Source organism: Protomyctophum bolini, assembly GCF_963924005.1.
Source record: "Protomyctophum bolini genome assembly, chromosome: 12".
NCBI lineage: Eukaryota > Metazoa > Chordata > Actinopteri > Myctophiformes > Myctophidae > Protomyctophum > Protomyctophum bolini.
Window position 1 is genome coordinate 33649102 of NC_137873.1, and position 14400 is coordinate 33663501.

General features: G+C 43.9%; 1 protein-coding gene across 2 annotated transcripts; it reads left to right on the forward strand.

Moving 5' to 3' along the window:
• The first annotated feature begins 514 nt into the window (after positions 1-514).
• Positions 515-14134, forward strand: ripk1l (receptor (TNFRSF)-interacting serine-threonine kinase 1, like). 2 transcript variants are annotated; one of them, XM_080779323.1, is made up of 12 exons: positions 515-619; positions 938-1115; positions 2673-2823; positions 4362-4499; positions 5102-5336; positions 6053-6202; positions 7708-7784; positions 9332-9395; positions 10202-10810; positions 11213-11362; positions 11858-11914; positions 12573-14134. In XM_080779323.1, the coding sequence occupies exons 2-12, from the start codon at positions 955-957 to the stop codon at positions 12869-12871; spliced, it is 2091 nt and encodes a 696-aa protein (XP_080635449.1). In that variant the 5' UTR covers positions 515-619; positions 938-954; the 3' UTR covers positions 12872-14134. The 2 variants fall into 2 exon arrangements, with proteins under 2 accessions (XP_080635449.1, XP_080635450.1); XM_080779324.1 differs by lacking the exon at positions 11858-11914.
• Positions 14135-14400: the final 266 nt, after the last annotated feature.

Here is a 14400-nt window from a genome sequence, read left to right on the forward strand (position 1 = left end):
TACAAAATTCCTCCCAAAAAATCAGACGGATAACCCCGGCGAGTTTCAATTGCATTACTGTAATCCCATCAGTAGAGGGAGACAATACAATTGACTGCTGGATTATTCTTCTCTTGAAGAGAATTTGTGTTGTGTGCACACAAATTCACAACAAACACGTACCAGTCTACGAAATACCACAACCTACAATATAAAAGCTTATGATCATCATATGATATTGTAGGCTACGTTAATTGGCCTATTATTTGCTGATATCTATCTATGTCAATCGCCAGGTCGCCTGCCTGCTGTGCAAATTGCTGCTTTTCGATTAATCATTAATAATTATCTATGTTTTATTATCTAATTTTATGATGATGAAAATGATGATCATGCGCAATGAGGAATGGAATGTGACATTTTAAAAACATAGTTTTCATTACAGATGGATGGAAGCCATTGCTCTGCTATTGACTTATCGTTCTTGATTATTATTGTTCCATTCCCATCCACTGCAGCAACAGGAACAGTTTCACTTCAGTTAGACTGTACTACAGTTACTGGCGACAGCATTAAACGATCGCTCCAGGAACTAAAGTTGTTTTGCAAGTCTGCTGTGCTGTGGGCTGATTGTGTGTAGGTAAGCCGCGTTTACCTCCAAACATGATATTGATACTGCACGATTGACAGCGATTTAATTATTTTTGCTCGAAATGACGAGTTTCACTACTATTCGTTCTTACTTTGTTTGTGGAAGTTTCTTCTGGTTCCCATTTCCGGGGTTTCGCTATTGGAACTAGCTGTTTCATTTTCTAGCATTGCTTCAGTTCAGCCTGATATTCACGCGTTGTCATTTGTTTACGTCCATGTTGTCACCTTGTTTACATTGTTGCATGCCGTGTCTGTGTCAATTAACGTGTCATTGAATCTTCTGTCTCGTAAACTCTTGTTTCTATAGCTGTTAGGAGGGCAGGCATGGCCACAGCTGCGCCAGAATCCTTTCATATGAGCTCATCTGACTTGATCAAAAAGGAGCCTTTGGATTACGGCGGGTTTGGTGAAGTGTACCTGTGTTACCACAAGACCCTGGGCCATGTGGTGCTGAAGACCGTCTACACAGGCCCTCAACGCAATGAGTGAGTCATGTATAGGCCAGGGGATGGGATGGGATGGGGATCCCCCCTTTTCTGTGTAAACAAGATGCTTAATATTCTCCAGTCCCAGAGCACACATTCAATGAAGTTAGGGTTGGGTTGCCCACGTCCAAATAATGCATCCATCTATTACTGTTAGTTAACCAGTAACCAACCAAGTTCCTATTCACGAACATAAAAGAGAAGTAATCTGAACTGTGGACTTTGTCCATTGTCCTACAGTACCAGTGTTTCTGTTAACCACTTTACACCCTTCCCTTGGTTGACCAACTGTCCCTCAGCGCTTCATAGTGCATTTCATGTTAGTTTGTGCTCTACACTGAATACCTTCCCTGAAAATAGCCGATCTACAAGCTCACACAACATCGCAATGTGTTGTGACTTGTGTTGTGAGCTTATAATTGCTATTGCTATTTTTTGCAAAGGTTTTCCCCAGAATACGGATGTTGGGTTTAAGTGGTTAATACGGAAGGTGCATGCATGACACATTTAATCACGTTTCCTGTTTTTTATCCTTTTAAAAATTTCAGTTTTTGAGAATGACTAGACTGGTGGCCGGCTGTAGAGCACTGAGTCGGTAACGACGGAAGTTGAAGATCCATGCCCCACCTGGCTATGCAATACCCGTTGTACCCGTGTCAGAGTACCCGCTCCACCCATCTGTCTGTGTCCCTTTTATGCCCATATATGGAGTGATGTCATTGTCAGAACAGGCCAGCTCCATATCATATCGTATTGATATGGAGCTGTTTTAATACCACACTCACAGTAAATATTGTAATTTGTTAGTGCAGTTGGCTGCCATTAGGCAAGTACTTGCACCTGATATTTATTTAACAGTAATAATATTGACTATATTTGCAATAGTTTTGGCTTTTGGCAAGCTACTTCTCCCACAGTTTTCGCCGCCACATCCATGGGGCCACCACGCGTGCGATTTATCAAAATTGCACCTTTCCAGTTCATCCATTTTGTTACTCAAGAGAGTATACAACATAAAATGTTATTACATTACACTTGTATACTGAGTTGAGTTAAATTAAAACTGGCGATGTTACGGTGCAGTGCCAGTGACACTGTCCATGGGCAACTGGCGGCCCCCACCTTCAATTAATGCGGCCCACAGGTTAATATCTAAATATTGACATATTATTGATTTCAGCTGTTAGAATTTCAAACATGCAAACATGACCCGCTTTTATTACTTCAGTCTATATTAATTAATTACAAAATAATTGCCTTTTTTATGTCCATTGTATTTGCATTTAAGTTAATAAAGTTAACATAAGTATAACTAAATGCATTTGAAATTAAATAAAAATGTTACATTTCAGGATTCCAATTAAAAAATAGCAAAAAAAAGAAAAATCTGGATTTAAATTCAAATACAGCAAATTTATTTTGCAGATCTACAAGCTCAAAACGCGCCGCAGTGCGACGCGTTTTGAGCTTGTAGATCGGCAATTTTTCGCTACTACTGCCCTCTCCATCGTCGCGGTTTCCCATCCCAGGCCCGCCTAACCGTGCCGTTGTTCACAGTAAGAAGTCCCTGCTGGAGGAGGGCAGCCTGATGACCAGGCTGAACCATGAGCGGGTGGTGAAGCTGCTGGGTGTGATCATGGAGGATGGGGACTACTCTCTGGTCATGGAGCTCATCCCCAAGGGGAACCTGCTTGTCATGCTACAGCAGGTTAGATGCCTTCTTGCATGGACGCCTATTTCAAAAAATAATGGAAAGATTTTACCCATTTAGGCCTGACGTCTTTCGGAAATACCTAATTTTTCTGTATCAGTGGTGCTCCATATTTGTAATTGGCTACCGACCCCCCCCCCCCTCCCCATATGAAAACATGTTATTCCAGGAACCCCTCAGAAGCAAAGATTTGAGTTAAAAACATTGAATATATATTCAAAGATTTGTGCCGCATTTTCACGATTTTTCAAAAATAATAACCTACAAGCTCGAGTGCCGCGCTACAAGCTTGTAGATCTGCTATTTTTCAATAGCTAAAATATAACATGATGCTTAAAACACCAAAAGGGGTTATGTAACATATGTGACCAGATTTGACTGAGAGCCGCCATCGTGCAAACTCCAGCTTTTCACCAGAGGAGAAAAACGTATCCTCTCTTGATTGATTTAATAGCACACGCAGACTCTTCACATGCTAGAGCATGTCTGAAATAAGTGTCAGAGCTGAAATGGACATGTAAATATGAAATAAATGCTCAAACATGCATGCTAGGTGTAACGTTAAAGACCACAGAAGTGAACCTTTCAAGCCTGTTTTCTCAACTCGCTGTTTTCGGCAAGACATTACTCTATAAGCCATATCTCCAAAACTGGTGGGTCAAACTGAACAACCAATATCTCTATTTGAAGCTATGATTCCCTGAAAAAATCCAATGGCAGTCCCTCAGTCAAATTTAGTCACATATTAACCCTGGAGTGCCTATTTTGGGCTTTGTCCTTATATATAAGCTATTTATTTTTCTTCTTTCAGCATTTCCGTACAACCTACTGTCATACCGGTAACTCCTTTGAAAGCTAGATACTGTTATGTAATATCCACTTTTTCTTTTTCTTTTTTTTTCTCTCATGCTGATGGTTAGTGGGTGGGCTGGTATGTACTTTTATTGATTGAAGAAAACATATTTTGCACACTACCTCTCTATATGCATTTTCGTTAGGAATTTGATGCTGTTTCAAAGTAGAATTAAATATAATTGCATTGTCTGATTTTGAATAAGATCACACAGAAGCATAATAAAAAAAATAAAAAAGAGAAATGCACCTGAACAAGAGCTAGAGCGATGCATTTGTTGTATAATTGAACCCGGTGTGATATATTTTCCCAGGTGGGGAATTGCATTGCGTGTACGAGTACATGCGTGCATTTTATTTTAAATGGAACGAATTAATTAACCCATTCTGACCTGAGATCAGATTCATACGAGGTTTCCACTAGGACACACACTGGTCTGATTAACCCATTCTGACCTGAGATCAGATTCTAAAAATGTCAGTCGTTCTTCGATTTTTCAAAAATAGCAGACCTACAAGCTCGTAGCGCGCCACTCGGTGGCGCGCTATGAGCTTGTAGATCTGCTATTTTTCAATAGATAAAGCATAACATGATGCTATAACACCAAAATGGGTTCCCGGTCAGAATGGGTTAAAGCAGATATACACATCTTCCAGGTTTTAAGCATAAATATGTCTTCCAGGTACCTGTGCCAATATCCATCAAGGGCAGAATTATCCTAGAGATTCTGGAGGGCATGGTGTACCTGACGAAGAACCACGTCATACACAAGGACTTGAAACCTGAAAACATTTTGGTGGACAAGGATTTTCACATCAAGGTATAGCATACTATAAAATAACTTTTGTTCTTGCTTAATGTAAATCGCTCTGGATTAAGAGCGTCTGCTAAATGCCTAAATTGTAACTGTCCCCTTATACAGTATGTTTTGACCAGTAATCTGTACTATATTGATGTACTGTACAAGTGTACAAATGGACTTAATAGATCCCATAAACTTTTAAATCTCTTAAAAAAAACCCCTTTTCTTTCATCTTTCTTAATTATTGGTTGTTCAATTGCTTTTCTGTTTTTATTCATTGGTAAAGCACTTTGTAATTATAATGTCTTTCTTCTAAATTTGCTATATAAATTCTAATGAATCATTTATAAACTAATACTCTTTGCTGTGTACATTGAACCAGAGTGTAGAGTAGGAGAATAGTGACACGCTTTGATCTCGCCGCAAAGCGGGTGCCTAGTGGGCTATAGTTCCAAACATTGCTCCTATGGCTGGAACTATCCCATTGAGATAGAATGAGCACTTCCGCATTCCATTGTTACAATGGGAGTCGACGCTAATGTCGCCACTCTCTTAACTATATTACTCTGCATTGAACGTGCATGTGTGTCTGTGCGTTTGCTTGCTTGCATGCTTGGCAGATTGCAGACCTTGGCATGGCCACCTGCCAGACATGGAGCAAACTCACAAAGGAGGAGACTCGCAGGAAGAGTCGCATGGGGCACACCGGGGCTGGCACCAGGGGCGCGGGCACGCTGAGCTACATGGCTCCAGAACACCTGCAGAGCATTCACATCCGCTCCACGGAGAAGTCCGACGTCTATAGCTTTGGAATCGTGGTCTGGGTTGTCCTCACCGGCGAAGAACCTTATGAGAGTGAGTGGACTCACCAAGGGGTGATAATCATAGAGTAATAAAAGGATAGAGAATGAACCGGAGCGGATTCATGACGAGGAAACCCCGTGCAGCTGAGTGCAGCTGGGCTTTAACATTGAGCGCTCGGTTGCACTTCCGCATTTGGGCAAATGCTGAATTGTCGAAAAAAAGTAGACGGTCCTTCCGGGTGCTTCTAAACGCCACTGAACAACTTCCACTGACATGAATAGCGGGTGGGGGGGGGGGAAGCTTCGTGCCAGATCAGTCTCTATCCTTTTAATACTCTATGCTTTCATCACAAGCGCTGAAACTGTACCGTGAGGTTGCGGGGATTTTTTTTCATTGAGCTCCTAAAACATTGACGTTTTGTACGATCACCTCAATCTGAGCCTCAATTCCGAGATAAACGCTGCTAAAGATCGTCGCTAAAGATAGGTGTGGACGGAAGAATATATAATCAATGACGTCGCCAACGCGGAAGCAAACCGTTGCCGGGGCAATTCAGACGCCAAGAACCGGTAACTAACACTTTTGCATTATAAACTAGGGGGTCGTTCTATGTCTGTGACTATAAATAAAAGTCATCCAATGTCGCTCTACCTAGCCATATGAGTTAAGTGGTCCAATAATAATAGTAGCAGTAATATATGTGTATATAATAATTTATAAATATGTATAAACACACAAATATATATATATTCTTACGCCTGTAACAGATGCCAGGAGCGAGGAGCATCTATGCTGGTGTGTGTGTAATGGTAACCGCCCTGCTGAGGAGTCGATCTCAGAGGACACGCCCTCGGAGATCGTTGAGCTGATGAAGAGCTGCTGGCAGCATGAACCCCAGCAACGGCCAACTTTTGAAGGTACCATTTTAACCCAGTTAGACCTGAGGACCATTCTACAGATGCCTTCAAATTCCTGACCATTTTCTGAAAAACCTTGTGTTTCTATGTGTCGGTCGTTCTCAAACATTTTGATGTCAAGGACCCCCAGAAATATATGTAATTGGTCGTCGACCCCCATCTGAAAATATGTTGTTCCAGGCACCCAGAAGCAAAGATTTTACTTAAAAACGTTCGCTCTGAAAGAATATATATTCAAAGATTTGCGTCACATTTAAAGAAAATAGCAGACCGCCAAGATCGTAGCGCGGCACTCGGTGCCGCGCTATGAGCTTGTAGATCTGCTATTTTTCAATAGCTAAAGTAGCCTATGACATAATGCTGAAAGCACCAAAACACTGTATATTCTGCCTTAAATTTTTGCTTAGGAATGACCATATATATATACACCATTGTACACCATACACGTGAGATTCATAAAGTGATCCTACACAGCCTATCCTAGTGTACATTTGGTCGGAGCTTTGAAACGTCAGATTGTATGAAATGAACAATGTCATACATTCAAAGCCACTAAGAAACGGTTTCCCCCTGTGGTTTGGAGCATGTGGTTTCTGACTCCTAACGCAGGTTGTACAGTACATAACTCCAGAGGACGTACTGTCCTGACGGTCCTATATAACATTGCAAATAGGCTGCCATATGCTTGTCATTGTCAAAGCGTGTTAGCCTACCTCTGATCCGCGGTCCGTGGTCAAAATCATCTCTGATGTTTTTAACATGAGCCAGTAAAGCACTGTTTAAATGGCTGAATGATTAAGCATCTACCTTGTGAGTTGTAACATTGTACATGTTATATTATATTTTATACGTTATAATTGCGCCATTTTAATTGCGTGTACAGTTGGAAATATCCTACCAATTTCACATGACACATCGTTGATGTATGCCTTTACAAAATATACCTTTTTCACATCTATTACTTATTACTTTTATAGCTATGCATTTCTGGAGTGAATACATATGTTTAGATGCCTGTCAAATGTGGTCGGACAAATGCTGCTGCTCCGCTTGTCTTTGACAGAAAAACGCCTGTAGACTACTGTCATAGCCAACGACTGCTCCTGAGCAGAAGACAGCTCCTGTGCGTGCGTGCGTGCGTGCACGCTCAAAGAAACAAAGACGGCATGCATATCTGCTGACTGCTGAGGCTGTGGTGTAAAATCTTATAACAGGGCTTATTGTGTAATTCCACTACAAAATCCTGAGTGCTAATTTAACTTTGATAGTGTGAAAAGTCTGAAAAGAAAGTTACCTGGGCACTTCAAAATAGACTGCCCAAATAAATGACTGCAGCACTCTAATTTGCAGAGGTGAAAATCCTCTTACGGGCCCCTTTTGACACCCTCGGAGTTAAATGAACACTTTGGCTTTTGCTGTGTAGTGTTAATTTCCCAGGGTCATATGACTCCGGTAACTTAATTACAGTGGCCTCTTTTCCTGCCTCCTCTCTTCCAACTATTCAGATAGCTACAACCTATTCCTGCCTGTCTACAAGGAAAAGATGGAACCCGATGTAGAGAGAGACTCGCTTGGTCTAAGGGTAAGTTTAACCACATGGCCTGCCCTAGCGACCCCATTCTGGGGTAAACATTTGGCGAAAATAGCAGATACACAAGATCACAATGCGTTGCAACGCGACACGTTGTGAGCTTGTAGATTGTCTATTTTCAGCAAAGACATTTAGTGTAAAGGGAAAAAAATCACACCCGTGTGAAGTAACTGTTGCAACTCCGTGTGGGTGTCCCCGGGGGGTCCCTGAAACTTCCAGACCCACAGGAACGCACCCAGGGGGCTGGGCCGGTTCTGGCGAGCCGCCCCGCGTCCGAAACGGTTGAGAAAACAGTGGAGAACAGTACACCCAGGGGCAGATCCCTGAACAGTGGTTGTGCCAAGTCTGGTGCGCCTTGCAAGTCTGCCCATTATTACACTATTACAGTTATTACACTACCAGTAAGACGCCTGAGGGCGAGAAGCGACCTTGCCCTAAAGAGCAAGGTTGCATGCACACGCTTTGGCATGGGGGGGGGGGGGTCAGATCAACATGGAATGAATTCTGCACTGGCCATATAAGGAGCATGTCTTGATTGTACAGGGTTTGATGACGTCAGATCAACATATGGAATGTCAGAACAGGTCGGCTCCATATATGGACATCTAAGGGTCGTAGCGGGGACGTTCTCTTGAGTGTACGGCTCGCCGGAATCGGGCCGGCACCCTGGGTGCGTTCCTGTGGGTCAGTACAGTTACAGTATAGTACAGTAGAGGGACCCCCACACGGTAACTCTGTCATTTCTCAACCGTATCGGACGCGGGCCGGCACCCTGGGTGCGTTCCTGTGGGTCTGGATCTTCCGCCCACCCCCACACGGAGTGTGGGGGTGGGGTTCCTTTTTAAATATCTATGCCTGGGATGATCAAACAACACACTGACGGTAAATTCATGAAAACAATTACTTAGTGGTATAAACCAGTTTGGAAGTACTCGGATATCACTCAACGGCCCTGCGTACCACCTGGGCAACGAGCCACCTGCGTACCACCTGGGCAACGAGCCACCTGCGTACCTCCTGAATTTGCATATAATGCAGGAGGCAGCAGGACGTAGCTTTACTGAAAGCGAGCACTAACACATTTAACACAATTGCATTTCTGAAATACCCCTTTTTAAATTTGTCATTATGCGACATTGTGTGACTGTGTGTAGAGTTCTGAGCGAATTCTGACCATTTTTTAATAAGGCTGTAATAAAAGAAAATGTGGAAAAGATGAGGGGGTGAATAGTGTGTGTGTGTATATATATGGTTATTTTACTTTTTTGGCCTATTCGCGGCTGCCTACTAAAAAAGTTATACTCTGAGTCTGGTGGGCGGTCCAGATTGTGTGGTGGCCCACCACACAATAATGCGTAGGCGAAACAGACTGTACCATATATTTTATTTTTAGTTTATTTATAGTCATTTTAATGAAGTGAGCTTGTATGCATGTCAATAATTGGCAGCATTGCTGAAAGTGAAATTAGATAGGTTCGGAAAGAAATATTACATTTATACTTCAATTCCACCTCCTGACTAATCTCTTTGTCATGCAGAACTTGTATGAGGGTCCTGAGGAGCTTGTTGAGAAAATGAAGTCATTATCCATGCCGCCAGAAGGTGAGTGATAAACCCACCCATAGTCTACATTCGTCTTGGCATAATCCACCTGGAACTTTAACCTAATAAATTATTCCTTTGGCTGTGTAGAGAAATTATTATGGATGAGGCCGCGTCCACACAAAGCATTTTTGAGCATTTCTATGATAAAGATGCGCTAAAGCTTCAGCGCTTCAGCGCTCTCGCTCTCGCTGTCTGCCGTTTCTTTTTTTTCTTTTTTTTTTTAGAGGACCCGGTAATTTTCGACCCGACTTTGAATCATTACCACAACCATGAGAAGTCCATGCTATGTTTTTTCAGCTAAGCTATTTGTGCTAATAACACGGGTGACAAAGCACGGCACCAGTTTAATCGGTTCTAACGTTGTGCGTGTCAATAAACGCTGTGTGCGAGCGCTATGGACAAGATATCCAAAGCACCCCTCTGCTCACCAGTAAGACGTGCAAACGCGGGAAGCGAACGCAGCTGAGACCCTGCAGATCATGTCTGTCTGTCTGTCTGTGTGTCTGTCCCGCTGTTACTGTATATGTGGACCTGGCCCCTTTTGTGCCCATATATGGAGCTGAGTAGACCTGGCCCCTTTTGTGCCCATATATGGAGCTGAGTGATTGCTGATGCAACACACTCCATATTTGGATAGCGGGACAGACAGACACACAGACACACACACACACAGACAGACAGACAGACATGATCTGCTAGGTCTCATAGTAAGTGCTCATTGCGTTCGCAATCACTGCGTTCGCAATAAAAAAGCTTTCTGTGGACACAGCCCCCTAACTCCATCCTGCCTTCTCACCTCACAGACTGTCCAGCACCGCTGGTGAGCTCAGAGAGAAGCGGAGCGGTCCCTGTTCCCGTGGAGGCCAGCATCGAGGACCTGCACTACCTTCCACATGAGCCCGTCGTGGAGCCTTGCATCGAGACGGATGCCAGGGCGTCCAACGGCCCTTCAGCCTTGGAGCACAAACTAGAAATGGAGTTGCGCTACCACAAAAATGGCAGCTACGTCTGTGCGGAGCAGCCCGACTCGGCCAACCCCTACCAGAACCCCGGCTACCAGAACCCCCCACAGCGGCTCAGCTCGTGGGACCACAGAGACAGGCAGCCGGTGCAGGACCGTTCCTCCCCCCTGTCGTCTTCAGTCACATCCTGGACCAAAGCCGAGCCGGTCCAGCCCGCCAGTCAAGACGACGGCTACTGCCACCCGATGGCGGACGACCTGTACGAGTCCGTCACCTCGCCGTACCGACCGCCGGCGAGCTACATGCCCACGTCGCAAAGCACCCCGTCTTTGACCCAACACTCCCAGCAATGGTCGTACTCCCCGTTCCCCCGGCAGCAGTCCTGCCCGGTGCCCGACACGACTGCCCCAGACTTCACCCAGATCAGATCACTGCAAGACACAAGTGCAGGTGAAATATTTATATATATATATACATTTTCTTTTCTGAAGCGATTCCGTGTTACCAAACACACTCACACAGATTTCTGAAATGTGCTTGATTGCCTCTGCCAGGTAATTTCCGTGCGTATACTAAAGTGTGTGTGTGTGTGTGTGTGTGTGTGTGTGTGTGTGTGTGTGTGTGTGTGTGTGTGTGTGTGTGTGTGTGTGTGTGTGTGTGTGTGTGTGTGTGTGTGTGTGTGTGTGTGTGTGTGTGTGTGTGTGTGTGTGTGTGTGTGTGTGTGTGTGTGTGTGTGTGTGTGTGTGTGTGTGTGTGTGTGTGTGTGTGTGTGTGTGTGTGTGTGTGTGTGTGTGTGTGTGTGTGTGTGTGTGTGTGTTCGTGTTCGTGTTCGTGTTCGTGTTCGTGTTCAAGGAAAACTTATCATCCAAAATGCCACTGGTGTCCAGATTGGCCACAACAACACCCTGCACCTGAGGAGCCCTGATTCCCTTTGCAGCTTGTCATCCTTTCAGTCCAACGGTTCAGCTTCCTCTTCCCTCAAAGAGGCCATTCACAAGTATGGTAAGTCAAAAAGTCATGCCTATATTTATGTGTTTAAAAAAACTGACATGTATATAACATACCAAACATTGCCTAATTCACCACTAGCTGAAGACTTTATCCATGTTGTGGCTGATAATAATTTCCATTAAATTACTCATCCGGCAGGCTAAACATGGGAGCTAAAATCAAACTGTATGACGCGCAATAAAACAATGCTAAAATGATTCATATCCAAACAAGCTCATAAGTTTAAAATGTTTATATATATAGTTCAGTGCACCAAATATTACCATACAATAAATGAATATATATGTAATACATATGTGCAAAGAATCTAACATATAACAATCAAACAGTGAGCAAACAAAACGTGAATGAATCAAACTATCAAATAAAGTGCATGTGCGGTCAACAAAATGTATCACTCCCAGCTCACCCTGCCTCCAAGTTCAAGCATCCTAGAGTGAGCTGGTACAGATACCTGTATTTGTAACCTATAGTGTCCACCCACAGAGACGCTCCCACCAATAGTGAAGCGCCAATGCGGTGCCCACACTCATCACCAACCAAGTGAGCATAACTACGTATAGGCTAAGCACTCTTTGGCTCCTACAATCCAGTTTAAACTAATAGTCATTTTTATGTTGCTTCTGTGATTCTAGTGATTCACCATAGCATAGTGTAGTGTAGTCAAACCACAATTAACAGAAGCACAAAATGCCTACAAAGATAATTCTGCCAATATTCAAAAAAATTATCCTGGTACACAATTATGGGAAAGTGAAATGTTATATTTATTAACCTAACACAGGGGGTCCAAAACTGTGGTGTGTGTACCCCTTGTGGTGCACGAACGCCCTCTAGGGGGTACGTGACATGAAAAGGGTAATGGCGGTTTTATGGTGTTATTTAGCATAAACGGCAAAATCCGGTGAACTACTGTTGTAACTACATGTACAGAGCAGCTGCGGGAGTATGCAGCAGCTGCCCAAGCACAAATAAACTTATATGTGGGAGTGGGAGACCTTCAACTTACTGATTGGAACACTAGAAGACCTATCTAGGTCCTGTTGCAATTTGCGACGGCTGCTCTTTTTAGGGTGGTTTTCAGTGAGGATATTTGGTTTCAGAATAGAATAGCAGTGTTGTACCAGCTCACTGAGCTCAGATATCGCTTCGGCTTTAAGATCACCCGTGATATTTCCCCCTTTTATGATGTTACAACCAGAGGAGCATGCTGTGACCGAGGAGCACCTGGACCTATTAAGGGACAACATTGGCTCTAACTGGAAGCGCTGCGCGCGGCGCCTCGGCCTGACCGACGTGGAGGTGGACACCATCGACCACGACTACAGCCGCGACGGGCTGCCAGAGAAGGTGCACCAGATGCTGGAGCGCTGGAGGATGAAGGAAGGCAGCGTGGGCTGCACCGTGGGCAAGCTGTGCCAAGCTCTGGAGGGATGCATCAAAATAGCCGTCATCCAAAAACTGCTGGACACCTTCAGGGGCACTTCCTCCTCCTCTTAGACCACTGGTTCCCAAACGTTGTCATGTCAAGGACCCCCCAAATAAAAAGTGTTTTTGACATCGGGACTACGAGTTGTGCAAACCTCTCCTTTCTATTTTAAAGTTTTTACCCCGTGGTCAACACCTCCCTACTCTTGGTGTGCGGACCCCCAAATTGACACCAATTCCCCCGAGGACCCCCATTTGAAAAGATATGCCAAGGACCCCCATGAGAGAAGACTTTTATGGCTCTAGCAGTGATTCTGAACCTGTTTAATGTCAAGGACATTACTGTTTAATGTCAAGGACATTAAACAGACATGCATTAGTCTAAGGCAAACTCAAATACACAATGGGCCAAAATAAAGAAAGTCGAGGGCCGGGAGAGAGGGGTAGCTGAAAGTTGACCACAAGTGATTTCACTGCTGATCAATAGTGAAGAGAAGATGCATGCTTGCGCTTGCGGGCCCTCGATACGTGACAATGCACTCGCAGTGCATTTTGGGACTTTTAGTATTATGGTGGTCCGTGCAATATACCAGAGGGCCAGTTCTAATACTAATTAAATATCATCCCGCGGGCAAAGATAATTCATTCACGGGCCTGATTTGGCCCCCGGGCCTTGAGTTTGACATATAAGGACCCCCATTTAATGGCATTTCTATCTCTGGGACCCGCAATCAAGAGTGTACAAATGGAACCAAATGGACCTGTTAGGGTCCATTTGGTTCCAAACTATCATTTAGCTGGAACTCCCTCAAGGACCCCTGGGGGTCCCCGGGACCCACTTTGGGAACCCCGGTCTTAGACCACTTAAACATGGCTCCGGTTGTGGTTGTTCTTTCTTGCATTCCCTGTGAGTTTAAAGTTTTTTTTATTTTTTATTTGGGGACCTTTTCTGTTTTTCATACGTCTGAGGATTCTTCTAGACCTGCAAGGCAGACATAATTTGAGCAACATCTGAGCTTATTATAATGTGTTGCATTTTAAGGCTGTTTGTTGCTGTTCAAATTGACTGATCATCTCTCACTTTGATCAAAATACCACATGGACTTGATTGCAAACTCAAGCAACACAAAAAAGCGCTGTCTCTATTCTGTCCATCTGGGGATGTCTAAGACATTTATTTTATCATTTCACTCAGTTTCTTTTGGTTTTATTTTAACTGTCTTTCTATTTAAATGTGTAAAAGTACTAATGCTCTGTCTAAATGTCTTAATGTTTGCATAAAGAACTATGAAGTGTCCTATACAAATAAACTCTTTGAATAGGTTGAACGCACAAGTGGGGATTACAGTACAATAATGGAATTCAGCGGGAGATTCATGAGCTGCGTAGAGAGACCCTGGTGGTGACTAAAGAGCCCCAAATCACCAGAAATCACCTACACCTGTGGAGGCCTGCAACCCACCAAACTTCTCAGGCTGATGACGTGCACAGAGCCTTTTAAAGTGGGTGAACAGATGTAATGAGGCTGCAGCACCTGAAGGCATCTCAGGCCACATCCTCAGCCCACACACTGACCAGCTGGCTTTAACCTCTTCCAAGCT

What these genes read in the sequence shown, in the direction of transcription:
- ripk1l (XM_080779323.1), top strand. Translation starts at nt 955, where the DNA reads ATGGCCACAGCTGCGCCAGAATCCTTTCATATGAGCTCATCTGACTTG. An exon ending in GAGACTCGCTTGGTCTAAGG is followed by an intron (nt 7,785 to 9,331) that starts GTAAGTTTAACC and finishes TTTGTCATGCAG; the next exon opens with AACTTGTATGAGGGTCCTGA. An exon ending in AGAGGCCATTCACAAGTATG is followed by an intron (nt 11,363 to 11,857) that starts GTAAGTCAAAAA and finishes GTCCACCCACAG; the next exon opens with AGACGCTCCCACCAATAGTG.